Here is a 21,568-nt window from a genome sequence, read left to right as displayed (position 1 = left end):
GCTGGGTAGTAAGCTGCCCAAGTGAAATATAAGGTGCTGTTCCTCCAATTTGTGTTTGGCCTCATTCTGACAATGGAGGCAGCCCAGGACAGAAAGATTTGTATGGGAATGGGAAGTGGAGTTGGAGTGTTTTAATTAATCGTGCTTTTTAAACCTCAAAGTTCTTTGTGTCTTACACTTAACTTGAGAAAGTACACATGAAGCTAACCTGATAAATCCAGCCCTCCTAGCAGATCCAGAAGTTCTCCTCCAACTGAGTTTGGTTTACTGGGTGGGAGAGTCTGAATCACCGGTGGCACATCAGAACCTCCAAGCAAATCCAGTAAGTCATTAGCCTGAAAAAGAAATTGCTTTGTAAACATCACCCATAAGACAATAGAAAGCCAACATGTGAGGGCAGCACAGTGACACAACAGTAGAATTGCTGCCTTACAGAATAGGCAGAATAGACAGGACAAAGGCAGGGAGCGAAGAAGGAATCCTGTTTTGAGTTGCACTTGTTTTAATGCTAGAGGCCTGATGGGCAAAGCAGATGATCTTAAGGCATGGATAAGTATGTGCGATTGGAACGCTGTAGTCATTACAGAAACCTGGTGAGGAGAGGAGCCAAACGGACAGCGCAATGTTTCAGAGTACAGGTGCTTCAGGAGAGGTGGGGATAAGAGGAGGGGCTGGTGAGCTATTGGTTAACAATGATGTCGCAGCAGTGGTCAGAGGTGACATTACGGACTTTATTTCTAGCGAGGCTATGTGGGCGAGGCTGAGGAACAAGAAAGGGATGATCACCTTGTTGGGCGTGCACAAAAGGTTTCGACAGGATGGAATTTATCAAATGTTTTCAGGAAAGTTTCCTCCAGCAATATGTAGAAGGCCACATGCGGGAGAGGGCAACACTTGATCTTGACTTGGGAAATTGGTTGAGGCAAGTGAATGAAATGTTCGTGGATGAGCCTCTTGGGACCAACGACCACTGTTCTATTAGGTTTAAGATAGTTATGGATAGAGACAGGGCGAGCCCACAAGTTAAAATTCCAAATTGGGGCAAGGTCAACTTTGAAGGCATCGGACAGGAAGTCACTCAAGTAGATTGGAGCAGATTGTTGGGTAAAATGAACTTCAGGAAATTGCGATGTTTAAAAGTGTGCTGACAAGAGTCCAGGACATGCATGTTCCTGTTAGACTGAAAGGCAGGGCAGGGCAGGTGAGCATAAGGAAGCTTGGATGATGAGAGAAATTGAGGCTCTGGTCAAGAGGAAGGAGGAAGCATGGGGCAGGTATAAGCAGCTGAGAGGAAGTGTATCCCTGGAGGAGTTTCAGGAACTAAGCAGCAAGCTAGCTGGACTGGAGCCCCCTGACTAGTGGTGTGCCTCAGGGTTCAGTGCTGGGCTCATTGCTGTTTGTCATCTATATCAAAGATTTGGATAAGAACGTACATGACATGTTTACATATGACACTAAACTGGGCGGTATTGTCGATAATAATGGTTGCCAAAAATTACAAAAATGAATTTTGATCGGTTGGGCAGGTGGGCTGTGGAATGGTTAATGGAATTTAAGAGAGAGAACCAGAGTTATTGCATTCTGGGAAATCTAGCAATGGCATGCCCTAAGTGTATGGGAGGGCTCTGGGGAGTGATGTGGAAGAGAGATCTGGGAGTGTAGGTACATAATTTAGTTCTTGAAAGTGGCTTCATAGGAAAATAGTAAGGTCAAAAAGGCTTTCAGCACATTGGCCTTCATCAGTCAGAGTATTGAGTATAAAAGTCGGGAGGCTATGTTGCAGTTATATAAGATGTTCGTGAGGCCGCTTTTGAAGTGTTGCGTTGAGTTTTGGTCACTATGTTATAGAAAATATGTTGTCTAGCTGGAAAGGGTGCAGAGAGGATTTACGAGGATATTGCTAGGACGAGAGCCTGAGCTATAACGAGAGGATGAGCAGGCTAGGACTTTATTCCTTGGAGCACAGGAGGATGAGTGGTGATCTTATAGAGGTGCACAAAATCATAATAGAGCGGGTAAACACAGACTCTTTTGCCCAGAGTAGGGGTATCGAGAACTAGAGGACATAGGTTTAGGGTGAGGGGGGAAAGATTTAATAAGAACCTAAGGAGTAACTATCTTACACAAAGAGTGGTTGGTGTCTGGAACCAGTTGCCGAAGGAGGTCGTTGAGGCAGGTACAATCGCAACGTTTCAGCAGCACTTAGATAGGTGCATGGATAAGATAGATTTAGAGGGATATGGTCAATAGGTCACCTATGCACTAGTTCTAGCCTCTACACTCGAGATAATTTACAGAAGCCAATTTAACCTACAAAACTTCATGCCTTTGGAACACGAGAAGAATTTGGAGCACCAGAAAAAACCCATGTGGCCACAGGGGAATGTTGAAACTCTGTACAGACAGCACCCATAATCAGCAGCAGGTCTAGTGTTATGCCACCGTGCTGCCCTATTATTGAGTTTATTTACCGCAATGATGTCATTCATTTCATGTAAGTATTTAAAGATAATGAGATGAAAGATACTAATATCAACAAATACAACTATTTTATATTGAAAAAGTAAAACATATCCAAGTTTTGTTTTACCTGGTTAGAAGGTTGAATCATAATTGATGCTAATTTAGTATCCACTATTATGGGTTCTGCCTCTCCATTAGTCTGTGCAATTTCTGTGAGTCCATTAATTGTCATCTTTTCCATTATCGGCATTCGCTCCAACAGTGCAGGCCTATTGTAAACATCATTTCAGCATTTCAATCCATTTACATATACACAATTCCACCAATTTACCATCTGTTGTGATATCTTATAGAAACTGTTTACCCTAAGATGACAAATTAAAACTCTACTAAAATCATTTACCAATATGTAGAATGTTGGTCAAAATAAATAGTTATTTCTCATGACCAAAAATCTACACAATTTCTGGACAGTGAAGAATCAGATTTAGAAAGCAAGGACGCAAAGTGCAAACAATAATATTTTAATTAGTTTTAATATGTAAGCAACTTGTCAATATAATCTTACTGATGAGAAAGACATGAAGACCAGGGAACTTGGGGCAGTCGATGCAAGTGCCTTGAGAGCAGTCAGTATTACGCTTGAGGTGGTGCTGAACGTCCTAACACGTATGATGCGAGACAAATCTCCTAGGCCTGATCAGATATATCTGAAGACACTGTGTGAAGCTAGAGAAGAAATTGCAGATGCCCTGGCTGAGATATACAAGCTTGGCACGGTGGCACAGCGGTAGAGTTGCTGCCTTACACCGCCAGAGATCCGGGTTCGACCCTGACTACAGGTGCCCTTTACGGAGTTTATACGTTCTCCCTGTGATCGTGTGGGTTTTCTCCGAGAACCTCGGTTTCCTCCCACACTCCAAAGACATACGTTTGTAGGTTAATTGGCTTGGTATAAATGTAAAATTGTCCCCTGTGTGTTAATGTGCAGGGATCGCTGGTCGGTGCGGACTCATTGGGCCAAAGGGCCTGTTTCCGCGCTGTATCTCTAAACTAAACTGTCAATATTAAATGCGGATGAGGTTGCGGAAGACTAGAGAGGAGCAAATGTTCTGCCTCTATTTTAGGGGTGTAAGGAAAAGCCTGGGAACGATAGGCCAGTGAGCCTAACATCTGTAGTTGGAATATTGCTAAAGAGTATTCCAAGGGATAAAATGTACATGGAAGGTTAGATAGGATCCAAGGAACACTAGTCGGCTGGATAGATGATTGGTTTCTTGGAAGGAAGCAGAGGGTGATGATGGAAGGTTGTTTTTCAGACTGGTGTGCCACAGGGATTGGTGCAGGGCCCAGAAGGTGGTTATCAAAGGTTACAGCAGGATCTTGATCGGTTGGGCAAATAGGCAGAGGGATGGTTACTGGAGTTTAATGCAGATAAATGTGAGATGTTGCATTTTGGGAAGTCTAACCAGTGCAGGATCTTCACAGTAAATAGCAGGGCTCTGGTAAGTGTTATTGAGGGGAGATGCAAAGATTCCTTTACCCAGAAGAGGGGAATCAAAACCAGAGGACATTGGTTTAAGGTGAGAGGGGATTGGAAGCCAAGGGTCAATTCTTTCACACAGAAAGAGGCGTTTGGAATGAGCTGCTGGAGGAGGTAATTGAGGCAGAAACTATAACACCATTCAAAAAACATTTGGACAGCTAGAAAAGATTTAGGGATATGGGACAAATTTGGGCAGGTGGGAGTAGTGTAGATGGGGCACCTTTGTCGGCATGAGAAATTTGGGCCGATAGGCATGTTTCCATCCTGTTTGACTATAGTGAACGTCCTGAAAACTTCAGGACACAGAATGAAGATAATTACAAAAGAACCAAAATTAGTGTGGTTAAAATCGGGAACGCACAGCCAAGGGGAGTAGTGGAAGCAGATTCGCATTGAAAGGGGAGCAGGATAAACATCTGAAGAAAGAAATTGCAGGATCTAGTTGGATGACATTTATGAATTTTTGCTTTCTTAAATTGTTTGACAATGAACTAGTTACCAATGCTGATTTAGACATTAATCAGAGGCAGTTTAATAATTTATAAAATCAATAGCATATCACAATCTACTTGGATTGCTGGTAAAATTCTATGATTTCAACAGGAATCTTTTGCACACAAGTATGTGATTTATGGTGCAACAGAAAAATTGGAAGTTATGTTAACTGAGCATGCCAACTTGCCCAATTCATTACTTGCAAGTTTACACATACCTCATGTGATCAAATTTTTTGAAAAGTGCATTGTATTCAACTGCTCTTTGCTGGAGTTCCACATCTATGCTGCTTCCATAGATAGATATTATCTTTCTGATTCGACTGAAAAACAGAATTTGTTATATTAGATCCACATATGCCTGCATTTGTAATCAAATCTGGATACTAAATATTTATCATGCCAATTTTCCAAGATCATATATGTTTCCTCATACCTTTACTGGAAACAGTTACTTACTTAACATTTACAGTAAATCTTGTGCTTAATTTCATAATTGCAGTGAGTGAATATCCCCTTGTTATAGACGTTGACATGCTAGACTGCAGAACATTTTCTAAAACATCCATAACTTCATCTTCTGTCACCTGTAAAAAAAAAAATCAAATATTTATTCTGAATAAACTTCTATATGTTTGAATTGCGCATTAAAGGTAGTTTAATTACGCATCAGTCAGTAAAGGTCGGGAGAGCAGCAGCAGAAGCAAGGACGACCATTGGCTGAAAGAAAGTAAGTGTGAGTTACAGGTAAAAGTCCGTTTAACAAAGAGCGCCAAAGGGACGCTAGCAGGCATTCAGTGAAGCGCACACCTCCACACTCGTCAGTGAAGCGCACACCTCCACACTCGTCAGTGAAGCGCACACCTCCAAGCTAGTCAGAGGAAGGCAGGATAGGAGTGAGTGCGGGGATTGGCTGAGCAATTAAATTAGAAGCTTGGTAAATTGGCCAATTAGTCAATTTAGTGACTGATATAAACAAGGCTTGCACAAGGGGTGTGGCCCTGTGAAGAAAAGTAATGGCAGACAAGTTGGTACAGTGTGTTTCCTGCAGGATGTGGGAAGATAGAGACACCGCTGGATCTTCTGGGAGCTACACCTGCAAGAACTGTGTCCAGGTGCCGCTCCTGAATGGACGTGTTGTGGAGTTGGAGCTGGATGATCTCAGAGCCATCTGGGAATGCGAGAGTTTCCTGGACAGGACCAACTGTGAGGCTGTCACGCCAAGGGTCCAGGTCAAGCGAAGGTGGGAGACTGTTTAAAAGGGGAGCGAACGTGGACTACAGGAGACCCTGGTGGCTGTGCCGATTGCAAACAGGTACACCCTCTTGGGAGCCGTCAGGGCAGAAGACGCTTCCAGTCCGAGCGGCGGACGTGTTGGTAGATCTAACCCAGGCAAGGAAACTCGACCGGGGAGACCGAAGTCGGGAAGAGCCATAGTAGTGGGTGACTCCATTGTCCGAGGTACGGACAGTAGATTCTGTGGCGACAGGTGGGACTCGAGGATGGTCTGTTGCCTCCCTGGTGCCAGGGTTCAAGACATCACGGACCGGCTTCAGAACATCCTAGCGAGGGAAGGCGATCAACCGGAAGTAGTTGTGCACGTGGGCACGAATGACGTCGGGCGGAAGAGGAAGGAGGTACTGCAACGTGAGTTTAGAGAGTTGGGAAGACTGAAGTAGGATGTCGAGGGTGGTTATCTCTGGACTGCTACCTGTGCCTTGTGCTGGTGAGGGCAGGAACTGAGAGATCGGGGATATGAATGTATGGCTGAGGGGCTGGTGCAGGGAGCAGGGATTTAGATTTCTAGACCACTGGGATCTCTTCAGGGGTAGGGGTGACCTGTACAAAAGGGACAGGTTACACCTTAACAGCAGGGGGACCATCATTCTGGAAGGCAGGTTTGCTAGTGTTACACTGTGGGTTTAAACTAAGTAGGGGGGGGGGGGGGGGGGGAGGGGTTGACAAATTGGGAATATGAAGATGGAGTTAAAGGGGAAGCGAATACAGGAGAAATTACAAAGGACTCTAGAATAAATGGGAAGGGAAGTTCTAGATGGGATAAGAGAGTAAGGTCAAGGCCAATGGTGACTGGTGTGAGAGGGGAGGTGAATACCGAAATTAAAGTGTTGTATTTAAATGCACGAAGTATAAAAAATAAAGTGGATGAGCTTGACAAGTGTTAGACATTGGCAAGTATGATGTTGTGGGAATTATAGAAACATGGCTACAAGAGGACCAGGGCTGGGAACTGAATATTCAGGGGTACACAACGTATAGAAAAGACAGACAAGTGGGCAGAGGGGGTGGGGTTGCTCTGTTGGTAAGGAATGATATTCACTTCCTTGCAAGGGGTGACATAGAATCAGGAGACGTAGAATCAGTATGGATAGAAATGAGAAATTGTAAGAGTAAAAAGACCCTAATGGGAGTTATCTACAGGCCCCCAAACAGTAGCCTCGACATAGGGTGCAAGTTGAATCAAGAGTTAAGATTGGCATGTCGAAAATGTAATGCTACGGTGGTTATTGGAGATTTCAACAAGCAGGTAGACTGGGAAAATCAGGTTGGTACTGGACCCCAGGAAAGAGAGTTTGTGGAGTGTCTCCGAGATGGATTCTTAGAACAGCTTGTACTGGAGCCTACCAGGGAGAAGGCAATTCTGGATTTAGTGTTATGTAATGAGCCTGATCTGATAAGGGGACTCGAGGTAAAAGAGCCATTAGGAGGCAGTGATCACAATATGATAAGTTTTACTCTACAAATTGAGAGGGAGAAGGGAAAATCGGAGGTGTCAGGATTACAGTATAGCAAAGGGGATTACAGAGGCATGAGGCAGGAGCTGGCCAGAATTGACTGGAAGGAGGCCCTAGCAGGGAAGACGGTGGAATAGCAATGGCAGGTATTCCTGGGAATAATGCAGAAGTTGCAGGATCAATTCATCCCAAAGAGGAGGAAAGATTCTAAGGGAAGTAAGAGGCACCCGTGGCTGACAAGGGAAGTCAAGGACAGCATAAAAATAAAAGAGAATAAGTTTAACATAGCAAAGAAGAGCGGGAAGCCAGAGGATTGGGACACTTTTAAAGAGCAACAGAAGATAACTAAAAAGGTAATAAGGAGAGAAGAGATGAGGTACGAGGGTAAACTAGCCAATAATATAAAGGAGGAGAGTAAAAGCTTCTTTAGGTACGTGAAGAGGAAAAAAATAGTCAAGGCAAATGTGGGTCCCTTGAAGACATAAGCAGGGGAATTTATTACGGGGAACAAGGAAATGGCAGACGAGTTGAACCAGTACTTTGGATCTGTCTTCACTAAGGAAGATACAAACAATCTACCAGATGTTCTAGTGGCCAGAGATCCTAGGGAGACGGAGGAACTGAAGGAAATTCACATTAGGCAGGAAATGGTGTTGGGTAGACTGATGGGCCTGAAGGCTGATAAATCCCCAGGGCCTGATGGTCTGCATCCCAGGGTACTTGAGGAGGTGGCTCCAGAAATCATGGAAGCATTGGTGATCATTTTCCAATGTTCTATAGATTCAGGATCAGTTTCTGTGGATTGGAGGGTAGCTAATGTTATCCCATTTTTTAAGAAAGGAGGGAGAGAGAAAACAGGAAATTATAGACCAGTTAGTCTGACATCAGTGGTGGGGAAGATGCTGGAGTCAATTATAAAAGACAAAATTGCAGAGCATTTGGATAGCAGTAACAGGATCGTTCCGAGTCAGCATGGATTTACTAATGTCAGCATGCTTGACTAATCGTCTGGAATTTTTTGAGGATGTAACTAGGAAAATGGACAGGGGAGAGCCGGTGGATGTAGTGTACCTGGACTTTCAGAAAGCCTTCGACAAGGTCCCACATAGGAGATTAGTGGGCAAAATTAGAGCACATGGTATTGGGGGTAGGGCACTCACATGGATAGAAAATTGGTTGGCAGACAGAAAGCAAAGAGTGGGGATAAATGGGTCCCTTTCAGAATGGCAGGCAGTGACTAATGGGGTACCACAAGGCTCGGTGCTGGGACCGCAGCTATTTACAATATACATTAATGACTTGGATGAAGGGATTAAAAGTAACATTAGCAAATTTGCAGATGACACAAAGCTGGGTGGCAGTGTGAACTGTGAAGAAGATGCTATGAGGTTGCAGGGTGACTTGAACAGGCTGTGTGAGTGGGCGGATGCATGGCAGATGCAGTTTAATGTGAATAAGTGTGAGGTTATCCACTTTGGTGGTACAAATAGGAAGGCAGATTATTATCTGAATAGTGTCGTTAGGAAAAGAGGAAAAGGGCGTACAACGGGATCTGGGTGTCCTAGTGCATCAGTCACTGAAAGTAAGCATGCAGGTACAGCAGGCAGTGAAGAAAGCCAATGGAATGTTGGCCTTCATAACAAGAGGAGTTGAGTATTGGAGCAAAGAGGTCCTTCTACAGTTGTACAGGGCCCTAGTGAGACCGCACCTGGAGTACTGTGTGCAGTTTTGGTCTCCAAATTTGAGGAAGGATATTCTTGCTATTGAGGGCGTGCAGCGTAGGTTTACTAGGTTAATTCCCGGAATGGCGGGACTGTCGAATGTTCAAAGACTGGAGCGACTAGGCTTGTATACACTAGAATTCAGAAGGATGAGAGGGGAACTTATTGAAACATAAAAGATTATTAAGGGGTTGGACACGTTAGAGGCAGGAAACATGTTCCCAATGTTGGGGGAGTCCAGAACCAGGGGCCACAGTTTAAGAATAAGGGGTAGGCCATTTAGAACAGAGATGAGGGTGTAGGATAGTGTTAATGTGCGGGGATCGCTGGGCGGCGCGGACTTGGTGGGCCGAAAAGGCCTGTTTCCGGCTGTATATATATGATATGATATGATATGATATGAGGAAAAACTTTTTCAGTCAGAGTTGTAAATCTGTGGAATTCTCTGCCTCAGAAGGCAGTGGAGGCCAGTTCTCTGAATGCTTTCCAGAGAGAGCTCAATAGAGCTCTTAAGGATAGCGGAGTCAGGGGGTATGGGGAGAAGGCAGGAACGGGGTACTGATTGAGAATGATCAGCCAGGATCACATTGAATGGTGGTGCTGGCTCGTGGGGCCGAATGGCCTACTTCTGCACCTATTGTCTGTTAAGATATCGTCTCTATTCTGCCTTCCATTCAAAATTAACCTAATTCACTGAGATTCATCATAGTTATATTAAAGGACAAAGGCAAGAGGAGTAAAAGTCAAAAGGCAAGTCAGTAAAAGGCAAGAGGAGTAAAAAATTTATAAATGTGAGGCGTCTTGGATGTAGGTTGGAAGGGACTGGACAAAGTGGGATAGGATAGAATCAAGGTATATGGAGATAGGCTCACTGGGTCTAGAACAGGTGTATGGGTGAGGGGTAGTAGACGTATCATGGTTTGAAGAGGGGGAAGGGCATCAGGGCGCATTAAACATTCCCTGCTGGATTGGGGGAGCTGTAGGACTCAAGGGAGCTGGCAACATGGAGGCTTCCATCCTGGAGTTGGACCTGGAATACAGGTGAGTCGAAAGCCGGCGGTCAGGAGGGAGGAGGTGGTGAGGATCGACGAAGCGAATGCAGGTAAGGGTTGTTGACGACGTTGGCTGTGTGCCTGGGGAGGTGGTGAGGGTCAGCAGCAGCACTAAAACAGGTGGTACTGTACTCAGTGATGATGGTCATCGAGAATTACAGTGGGAACCTGATCAGCTGGCCAAATGGGCCATGGAATGGTGAATGGAGTTTAATTCAGCTAAGTGCAATTTGACAAACAAATTGATAATGCTGTTTCTGGGAACTTGCTGTGCATAAAGCATATGACTGTAATGTTTAAGACGCTTTCAGATAGGCACATGAACATGCAGGGAATAGAAGGATTGAATCGCATGCAGGCAGGGGAGATTAACTTGCATCATATTCTGCACAGGTATTGAGAGTCGAAGTGCCTATTCATGTGCTGTGCTGTTCTATTAAGTGTGAGGTGTTGTACATTTGCAAGTCAAGCCAAGACAAGAACTTAACAATCAAAGGAAGGGGCGTGGGGAGTGTGGTAGAGCAGAGGATTCTAGGATTACAGGTACGTGGTTCCATGAAAGTAGCATTACAGGTAGTTAGGGTGGACTTTTGGAACACTACTTCCTCAGTTAGCAAATTGAGTATTAAAGTTGAGACTTTTGTTACAGTTGTACGAGACACAGTGGGCTTGCACTTGTTGGAGCATTGTGCTCAGTTTTGGCCACCCTGCTCCAGGAACGATGCCATTAAGCTTGAAAGGGTGCAGATTTACAAGGATGTTTCCAGGACAAGAGTCTGAGTTAAAGGGTGGGCTGGGCCTTTAGTCCTTTCAGCACAGAAGGCTGAGGGGAGATCTTACAGAGGAGCATAAAATCATGAATAGGGTGGACACAGAGATTTTTTTTCACCCAGAGTAGGGGAATCAAGTACCGAGAGGACATAAGTTTAAGATGAGTGGGAAAAGATTTGGCTTCCATTGCTGGCCATTTATTCTGATATACTGTATGATATCACAAAATGACAACACCAACAATATTTCTACAACTGAAGAGGACAATGCACCATGCAATACAATGCAGAAATGTATTCCAGCAAAGTCTATTTTCAATACACTTCTAATTCGTGTTTTTACTCAATGTTTATTTGGGCTGCTGGGCAAGAATTCAGCAGGAATGTTATTACTTCTAAGCTCAATGATTTGTGTGGAAATTATTGGAATAGAGTCATAGTGTGTTAAAAGGCCATTTGGTCCAACTTCCCCACACCAACGAACATGCCACCTGCACTAATCCCACGCACCTGCGTATGGTCCATATCCCTCTAAACCTATCCTGTCCATGCACCTGGCCAAATGGTTTTTAAATGTTGTGATAGTACCTGCTTCAACTACCTCCTCCAGCAGCTCGTTCCATATACCTACCCTTTGTATAAAAAAGTTGCCCCTCGGTTTCCTATAAATCACTCCCTCCTCACCTTAAACCCATGTCGTCTGGTTCTTGATTCCCTACTCTGGGTAAAAGAATGCGCATTTACCTTATCTATTCCTCCCATGATCAGATACACCTCTATAAGATCCTCATCCTCCTGCGCTCCAAGGAATAAAGTCCTATAGCCTGCTCAACCTCCCCCGATAGCTCAGGCCCTCGAGTCCTGGCAACATCCTCGTAAATTTCTCTGCACCCTTTCCATCTTAACACCTTTCAAATTGCAGGGTGACCAAAAGTGAACACAAGACCTTGCCAGACCATTATGCAGGTCCTGCCCTGTTTAGACTTCCCAAAATGCAACACCTCGCATTTCTCTGTATTAAACTGCATCAACCATTCCTCAGCCCAAATGCTCAACCGATCAAGATCCTATTGCAATCTTTGGCAACCATCTTCACTAACTATAACACCACCCACTTTTGACATCAGCAAACATAATCATGTCTTGCATGTTCTCATCCAAATCATTGATATAGATGACATACAGCAATGGGCCAGCACTGAACTCCAAGGTACACCACAAGGCACAGGCGCCCTGTCCAAAAAACAACCTCCCACCACTGCCCTCTGCTTCGTTCCATGAAGCCAATTTTCTATGCAGTCGGTTACGTCTCCTTGGCTCCCATGTGATCTACCCTTCCAGAGCAGCCTATCATGTGGAACCTTATCAAATGCCTTGCTGAAATCCAGATATACAACTTGCTTTGTTAAAAAAAATCCGTATTACCTGAATAGGCTCTTCTTCTTCACATTGGCCAGAAACTAAAAGATCACCATACTCTCCCATACACCACGCACCGACTTGTACAAGAGGTTGCTGTTGAAAGACAGTCAGAAACTGAAATATACTTAAAAACTGAAATTAAAATTATTTCTTGTTATAATCTACTAATTTATTAAATGTTAAATGCAGATTTGTATCACAGTTTAGTATCTATTCAGAGATATGACTCGAATCTAAAGAACTAGGGTAGGATAGATTACTTTTATTCAAACGCATACAAAAGTAAAAAAGTCTAACATTAACCTGCATTAGCACATAGAAACAAAGAACTGCTGGTGCTGTTTAATACACAAAAGGACACAAAGTATAGGAGTAACTCAGCAGGTCAGGCAGCATCTCTGGATAACAGGGGTAGGTGACGTTTCAGGTCGAGACCTTTCTTCAGATTGATTGTGGGGTGGGAAGCAGGGAAGAGAAAAGAAAGCTGGAAGAGGGGAGAAGCAGAACAAAGCGTGACAGGAAATAGGATGACACGGGCGAGGTTTTTTTTTGACAGGCAGATGGTTGGAAGCAAAGGCCAGAGGTAACAACGATAGGTGTGAGAGGGGTTTGAAGAGTTGCAGATTGTGAAGCCAGGGGGTGATAGTGGGAGCGGGAGGGAAAAGATGAGAAAAATAGGTGGGAGTCCAGGCGGGAACACTGGATGCAGTAGATATAGTAAGAAGGGGAGCTGGTGATCCTCTGCCTCAGCTGGAATGAATGCAGGCTCCCTGGATGGAGGCGAGGGAAGAGGTATAGGGACAGGTGTTAAACTTCCCCTGCGGTTGCAGGGGAAAGTAGTTGGGGAAGAGGTGATTTGGATGGGAAGGGAGGTATGAACCAAGGAGTTGCGCAGGGAGCAATCTTTGCTGAAACTAGAAAGTGGCGGTGAGGGAAAGATGTGACTAGTGGTGGGATCACTTGAGGTGACGGAAATGGTCTGGATCTCTGGATAATTAGAATTTTTCAAAAAAAGAAAAGTTGTTTTCATGAGAAACAGTTTCTCAGTGATCTTAAAAATGTAGTTATGGACTAAAATGAACAGTTCTTAGATTTATGAACACAGATCTATCTTCCCCCCCCCCAACCCCATTCTCCTGCCTTCTCCCCATAACCTGACACGTGTACTAATCAAGAATGTATCTATCTCTGCTTAAAAATGTCCACTGACTTGGCTGCCACAGCCTTCTGTGGCAAAAGAATACACAGATTCACCACTCTCTGGCTAAATAAATGTCTCCTCATCTTCTTCCTAAAAGAATGTAAGATGGAATGGCTGGACTAAACTCCAGGGCACAGCAGTGCGAATGACATCATGTTAACCAACAAATGGAATTAACCAACACTTAAAAGTCTGGCTCTTGCCTGATCAGAGTTTTTTTAATCATATTTTAAAATATGAAATCTCAGGATATGAATAGAAATTATTTCATAATCAATTTGATAAAAATACTAATAAAAATGGAAAAGGTAGAAAAGGATCAAGGCTCACTGATCCAGTTTTAGATATTGGGGGAATTCACAGGTTGTGTGTTTAGAACATGAAAGTGACCCCAACACAAAAGACCAACCTGAAGGGCAGTCCAGGGATAAGGGGCAGAAAGACCCATCTAATATTTAAAGCATACATATTTAAAATATAACTGGATGCTACCAAGAGAGAGTTGTGTTCTAGAAACAGTTCTGATGCGCTGATTTCCTTATTTTTGCACATTAGTGCACATCTCCCCACTTTAAATTACATGTGCAACACACTGGCCCAAAGCTAACTGAAACTCATTCTTATGCACGAAAGAATCTAAAAGTCACGGATGAACCTGTTAAATGTTTACCATTACAGTGCTAAAACATCAGTTATTAACTTTCTTGGCAACAATTTTTGCTTAGGAAGTATATAATTCAATGATTAAATAACTACTAGGACAGCTTTCTGATGAACTGATTAATTTTGAAAAAGTAATTAATCATTCATTAATCACTTTGCCCCAATTAAAATTAATAATTTTCAAAAATTCAAAGGTTTGTAATTTTCAAATTTAAACTCATTCTTTCTTGGCCAATTTAACTTTATTTCACAAATGTAAACTACTTTAGACTGTCATTAGGTAAGATCTCAAAAAACATACAGTATCAATGCTCGTCACTCAACGATGTGCGCAATCTTGTGACAGAGATGCCATAAGCATCTTCCAGATTCAACAGCTGGCAGGAATTGTCATGAGTGATCTGTACAGTTTTTCAAGTGTGCTTGGGCGTTTCAATGCATTTTCCAGGCCAGCCATTTCTCGTTTCAATATCTCCAAATGTCCTTTGGGTTTGAATATGACTTCTTTTGGCACCGGCTTCTTGACATTCCTCATACATTATCTTCGCCAACCGCCTGACGACGGCAAGTACGAGGGCCTCAAAGCACTCCTGTTGTGCACTTTTGGGCTCAGCCCGGCTCCTTCACATGGATGGGCTCGGCGATCGCAAGCCGTCAGTGTTGATGAGCGAGATGCTCTCCTTGATGGACGGACATCAGCCTTGCCTACTATTCGAGCAAGCGTTTTTGGAGCAGATGCCTGATGACATCTGCCTGCTCCTCGCCTGTAGTGATTTTGCCGACCCCCAGCAGCTGGCTGAACGAGTGGCCGAGCTGCGGCTCGCCAAACAGCAGGATGGTGCTTCCCTCGGTCGGGTTTCGGCAGGCCCGCGGCGGTCCCAGCGGCCATTTCCAGCCCCCGCTGCCAGCACAGCGTTGAAGCCGGTGTCGGGCGACGCTGGCAAAGGTACATGGTGCTACTACCACCAACGCTAGGGTTCCGAGGCCCGTCGAAGCTGTTCTCCCTGCAGGCATCCGGGAAAAACTGCAGCCGGCCGCCAGTAGTGGCTGTCGCAGTCGGCCAGAAACATCGCCTCTACATCTGGGATCACCACTCTGGGCATCGTTTCCTCGTCGACACGGGAGCAGAGGTCAGCATATTACCCCCGTTGGGAGTCGACACCCGTTCCAGTAGCCGAGGGCATCCCCTGACTGCCGTCAATGGCAGCCCCATACGGACATACAGTGTCCGTACGGCTCCCCTTATTTTCAGCTCCTGCCACTTCACTTGGCCTTTCACTGTCGCAGACGTCTCCAACCGTTGGGCGCCGATTTCCTCCGGGCACGTTCTCTGCTGGTCGATATGAAGGGACAATGTCTCGTCCACTCTGGGACTTTCCAACCCGTCTCTTTGCTGTTCCCGCTGCCCCACACCTCGACTCCGTATCTTTCGCTAAGAACGTGTATGCTCAGGTACTAGCAGATTTCCCCGACACCCTGACTCCTCAGTTCCAATCCGCCCGCCCCAACCACGGCGTGCTGCACCATCTCCCAACCACCGGACCGCTGCTCCACGCATGGGCACGCAGGCTTCCCCCGATAAACTGCAGCTTGCCAAGGATAAGTTCCAACAAATGGAGGACATGGGCATTGTGCGTCGGTCCAATAGACTGTGGGCTTCTCCCCTTCACGTGGTCCCTAAAGAGTCTGGGGGCTGGAGGCCTGGTGGGGACTACCGCCGCCTTAATAACACCACCATGGCCGATCAGTGTCCTGTTCCCACATTCAAGATTTCATGGCCCATCTGGAAGGCACAAAATATTTTTCTAAAATGGACCTGGTCCGCGGTTACCACATATTCCCGTGCACCCGGACGACGTTCCCAAGACCGCAATCATCACACCTTTTGGCCTGTTTGAGTTCCTCAGGATGCCTTTCAGCCTCAAGAACGCCGCTCAGGCTTATGGACATGGTAGGCCGTGGGTTGGACTTTCTGTTCATTTACCTAGATGACATTCTCGGCGCCAGTCGCTAGTCTAGAACACTTCGCGCACCTCCGGCTCCTTTGCCAGCGGCTCAGCGAACACGGCCTGGCCATTAATCTGGCTAAGTGGCAGATTAAGTGGCCTTAATTCAATTAATTTCCTTAGCCATCACGTCACCCAACATGGTGCAGTCCCGCTCCCGGCCAAGGTTGAGGCCATTCAGCAGTTTCCTCGGCCTTCCAGGGTGAAAGGTCTTCAGGAGTTCATTGGCAGGATAAACCTCTACCATCGGTTCGTGCCAGCGGCTGCCAGGATTATGCGTCCATTGTTCAAGTTCCTGTCCAGCAAGCAGCGGGACCTCGAGCGGGATGCTGAGACCACGGCCGCTTTCAACGGCGCAAAGGAGGCAACGATGCTGGTCATTCCGCGGGCTGAGGCTCTGACCGCTATGACTGTGGACGCATCGGACACTGCTGTAGGTGGAATACTCCAACAGCCGATCGATGGCCGCTGGCAACCACTCGCTTTTTTCAACTGTTACCTACTCCCTCCAGAACAGAACTACAGCACTTTTGACCGTGAGCTCCTGGAGCTCTACCTGGCCGTCCGCCACTTCGGTTATTTCCTTGAGGGCAGACCTTTCATGGCCTTTACCGACCACAAGGCCCCTCACACTTGCTTTCGCGAAGGTCTCCGATCCCTGGTCTGCAGGCAGCAGTGTCACTTGGCTTACATCTCCGAGTACACGACCTGTGTCCAGCACACTGCGGGTAAAAGCAACCAGGTCGCCGACGCGTTGACCCGCACTACCATCAATGGCGTCCTCACTTTAGCCCAGGGCATCGACTATTCGGCCCCAGCAGCTGCGCAGCAGGACGATGAGGAGATGCATGCCTACCGCACCGCCGTTTCCGGCCTGTCCTTGGAGGATGTACCACTGGGACCTGCTGGCACCATGGTCCTTTATGACATCTCTACTGGCCGGTCTTGGCCCATCGCCCCCGCGGCTTGGCATCGCCAGATTTTCGATTCCGTCCACGGTTTGGCCCACCCTTCCATCCGAGCAATGACGGCGCTGGTAGCGGCAAAGTTTATGCGGCACGGGTTGCGGAAGCAGGTTGTCAACTGGGTCAGGACGTGCGTGCCCTGCCAGACATCTACGGTCCAGCATCACATCAAGGCGCCCCTGCAGGATTTTGCTTTGCCGTGCCGTCGCTTTGACCATATCCACGTTGATCTGGTGGGCCCGCTACCACCATCCAGGGGTGTCCCCACCTTCCCACCATTGTACACCGGTTCACGCGATGACCAGAGGCTGTCCCGCTCACCGATACCTCTGTCGCAACATGTGCCCATGCCCTCGCTGCTCACTGTATCGCCCGCTTATGGTGTGCCAGTGGACATCTCGTCAGACCTCGGCGCAAAGTTCACCTCTGCTTTGTGGTCTGCCATGGCCCAGCTGCTGGACGTGCAGCTGCACCACACCACAGCTTACCATCCACTATCCAATGGGCTGGTGGAACGTTTCCATCAGCATCTGAGTCCTCCCTGAAGGCGCTGCTCACGGGCTCGACTGGTTAGATGAGTTGCCTTGGGATTGGTTGGGGGTTTGTACCGCCCCGAAAGAGGATTTGGCTACTTTATCCGCTGAGTTGGTGTACGGCACCCCGTTTACGGTCCCAGGGGACTTCATCCCAGCCAAGAGCCTCTTTCAACTGTGCTGGTGCGTCTGGGCCAGCTGGCCCCTGTATCCACGTCTCATCATGGACTTACTACTTCACATGTCCCACCTTCCCTCAAGGACTGTCAGTAAGTTTTCCTGCACAGGCCTTACGAAGGTCCTTTCCAGGTGCTGCAACATGGTACTGCTGCTTTTGTGCTGGACATGGGGGGCAGACGGGAGATTGTTTTGGTGTTCCGCCTTAACCTTGCTCATGTCAACAATGATCAGCCGGTGCGGGTAGCACAGCCCCGTCGTAGGGGTCAGCCACTTGGTCACCCTCACCTCTGTTGGTGGTGCCTCCGAGCACAGACCATGTGCACACACAGTCTGGATGCCTTACTTGGGCTCCTGCTCGTTTTCATTCCTCCGGTTCTGGGGGGGGGGGGGGGGGGGTTATGTGGCGCCACCTGGGGGAAAAGCCACTTACTGCTGGAACCCTCGTCACCAGAACTGGAACGATCACGTGACAGGGAGATGACAGTTGACGATGACAGTTGACAGTTGGAGGTGGGAAGCTCAGCTCGAGCCCACGAGTGGACAGACGTGTGGTGCACCTCTCAACAGCAACAAGCACCTAACTGTTCTCCTAACTAAGCGCGTGTGTGTTCAACCACTGTTTCGTTAATAAAATCCGTTTCATTCACAACGCTTGGTTTACTACAATATCACAAATTGCCGTACTTGTACTTGGGCTTTTCAGACCTTGTGCTTTCCAGTCATTTTTGATGTCAACACTTTCGGCCAAAGTTGCAAACGGAATTCTGTCAAAAGCTGTCAAATGTGCAATAACAAACTCAGTCTGAAGAAGGGTCTCGACCCGAAACGTCACCCATTCCTTCTCTCCCGAGATGCTGCCTGACCTGCTGAGTTACTCCAGCATTTTGTGAATAAATCGATTTGTACCAGCATCTGCAGTTATTTTCTTTAACAAACTCGGGGGTTTCTGTTGATTTCTTCCTGAAATGCAAAAGAATTGTTCCCCGATTTGTGCAGGATGGAATGCCAACTGACCTACTTAAAGACATTAGGCCAAATTTGATGGCGTGTTTGTGTTCCAGGTGAGTGATCTTTATGTAATGATGGGATGGCTGATATTTGAATGTTGTTTCACAATGCTTGCACTTCACTAATTTCCAATCGTTTTTGTTCACAAGGAAGTTGTGCCAAACGTTCTTGCCTTGAAAGTCAAACCGGTTATTCGACATTTTGCCGTTTAAATTTTCTGAATGCATTTACCTGCTTGATTATGTTTACGTTTTTGCTTAGCTCTACTGGATAAACTGGCTGAAAAGTTACCAAACATTTATTGACAAAACAAGGAATCCTCGTACCATCCTATTCTACTACTACCTAAAGGGAAGAGAGAGCTTATAAATTGAATTACTTTAATCAAGATTAATCATGGCTGACTGATCACCTTTATCAAAAAACTGATTCATTCGAACAGCGTCACGAACTACAACATAAGTTTTAGAAAACTAAAACACCGAAGTTCACTTCAATCCGTAATATAATTTAGCTTTTGGCACTTCAAGAATCAAAAGTGTGTAATGGTCATATGTTCCCTAACAGAACAATGAAATTCTTGCAGCAGCACAACAGGTCATCACAATCATGTTCAAATGTAACATTTCTTATTGTTTATATGTACCTGAGAGATATCTTCGCAGACGGCTTTGTAAAGTTTCTGTACAGTATAGGCATGCATTTCAACACCGTTTGTTATCAACTGGATCAAGTTAGGCACTGAATCGTCTCGCACATAACTTCCAGCCTGGAATTAAAGAAAAAACAAAGACATTTTACAACTATGATTAGCACTTTGTGAAAATCTTTATGGACAGTAGCTGCACAGTGAATGATAGGGCCGTGGGACGTGTTATAGAGCAGAGGGATCAATGAGTACAGGTATATAGGGCGGCATAGTGATAGAGTTGCTGCCTTCCAGTGCCAGAGATCCGGGTTCGATCCTGACTACGGGTGTTGTCTGTAAGGAGTTTGCACGTTCTCCCTGTGACCTACGTGGGTTTTCTCCACAATCTTTGGTTTCCTCCCACATGCCAAAGACGTACAGGTTTGTAGGTTGATTGCCTTGGTATAAATGTAAAATTGTCCCTAGTGTGTGCAGGATAGCGTTAATATGCGGGGATCGTTGGTCGGTGTGGACTCGGTGAGCCGAGTGATCTTGTAGAGGTGTATAAAATCATGAGTGGAATTGATAGGGTGAATGCATGGACTCTTTTACCCAGAGTAGGGGAATCAGAAACCAGAGGACAAACATTTAATGTGCGAGTAGAAAGATTTAATAGGAACTAAATATAGTTTCATGAAAATGGTGTCACAGGTAGATCGGGTGCTCAAGAAGGCTTTTGGTACATTGAACTTCACCAGTCAGAGTATTGAGTATAAAAGAAGGGGCATTATAGTTGTACAATAAGTTGGTAAAGCCACATTTGCAAGATTGTGCTTAGTTTTGGTCACCAGGCTATAGGAAGGATGTCATTAAGCTGGGAAGATGTTGCCAGGACTTGAGGGCCTGAGCAATGGGGTGAGGTTGAGCAATGACTTTATTCCTTGGAGCGCAGGAGGCTGAGGAGTGATCTTGCAGAGGTGTATAAAATCATGAGTGGAATCGATAGCGTGAATGCATGGAGTCTTTTACCCAGAGTAGGGAAATCAGGAACATTTAATGTGCGCGTAGAAAGATTTAATAGGAACCCGAGGGGCAACTTTTCACTCAGATTTGCCAGAGGAGGAAAATAAGAAGTACAATAACATTTAAAAGATGCAGACAAGTACCAGGATAGGAAAGGTTTAGAGGAATATGGGCCAAATGCAGGGAAATTGAATTAACTTAGATGGGGCATATTGGTTGGCATGAACGTTTTTTATACTATTGAGATCTCTTCTGGGGCAGAGGTGATCTGTACAAAAGGGACATGTTTCAAGTGAACTAGAGGGTGACAAATTTCCTTGCACGAAGGTTTGTTGGTTCTACTCGTAGGTTTTAAACTAGAAAGGCATGAGAGTGGAACCAGAATAATCGGTCAGAAATTAGGAGTGATGGGAAGGTAGAGGTTAGGACCAGTAAATTCCAAAGGAAGAACAGGCAGGAAATGCTAAAGGAATGTGTTGATACTGACAGGCTGAAGTGTGTTTATTTCAATGCAAGGAATATTGTAGAGAAACCAGATGAACTTAGAACCTGGATCAGTGCTTGGGACTATGATGTTGCAGCCATTGTTGCAAGAGGGACACAACTGGTAGCTCAATGTTCCGGGGTTTTGATGTTTCAGACATGATGTATGATTTTCAGAAAATGTCATGGCGACTCTCAGAGAGGACATACTTAAGTGTTTGTCCGCTGATACGATATGGGTAGAGCTGAGAAATTGGAAAGCTGCAAGCACTCTAATGGGATTATACTGTAAGCTCCTCCAATAGCAAGTGGGAGATAGAGGAATGGATATAACCATATAACAATTACAGCACGGAAACAGGCCCGTTTAGCCCTACCAGTCCACGCCGACCACTTTCTCTGACCTAGTCTCATCTACCTGCTCTCAGACCATAACCCTCCAATCCCCTCCCATCCATATACCTATCCAATTTACTCTTAAATAATAAAATCGAGCCTGCCTCCACCACTTCCACCGGAAGCTCATTCCACACAGTCACCACCCTCTGAGTAAAGAAGTTACCCCTCATGTTACCCCTAAACTTTTGTCCCTTAATTCTGAAGTTATGTCCCCTTGTTGGAATCTTCCCCACTCTCAAAGGGAAAAGCCTACCCACG

The 21,568-nt window shown here is 45.7% G+C and overlaps 1 protein-coding gene across 1 annotated transcript in view; it reads right to left on the bottom strand.

Annotated features, from left to right (window-relative positions):
- Positions 1-21,568, bottom strand: part of ap1g1 (adaptor related protein complex 1 subunit gamma 1) — a 138,414-nt gene that overhangs the window by 25,282 nt on the left and 91,564 nt on the right. Inside the window, exons 14-19 of the mRNA XM_078400867.1 lie at positions 19,424-19,546; positions 12,225-12,314; positions 4,963-5,090; positions 4,722-4,826; positions 2,591-2,732; positions 209-335 (exon numbers count right to left, since the gene is read on the bottom strand). Coding sequence (XP_078256993.1) covers positions 209-335; positions 2,591-2,732; positions 4,722-4,826; positions 4,963-5,090; positions 12,225-12,314; positions 19,424-19,546 — 715 coding nt within the window. The remainder of the gene's footprint in view (positions 1-208; positions 336-2,590; positions 2,733-4,721; positions 4,827-4,962; positions 5,091-12,224; positions 12,315-19,423; positions 19,547-21,568) is intronic.

The sequence above is a fragment of the Rhinoraja longicauda genome, chromosome 6, assembly GCF_053455715.1.
Source record: "Rhinoraja longicauda isolate Sanriku21f chromosome 6, sRhiLon1.1, whole genome shotgun sequence".
Taxonomy (NCBI): Eukaryota; Metazoa; Chordata; class Chondrichthyes; order Rajiformes; family Arhynchobatidae; genus Rhinoraja; species Rhinoraja longicauda.
The sequence above is the reverse complement of the archived record's forward strand: the minus strand, read 5'-3'. Positions and strand labels throughout refer to the sequence as shown.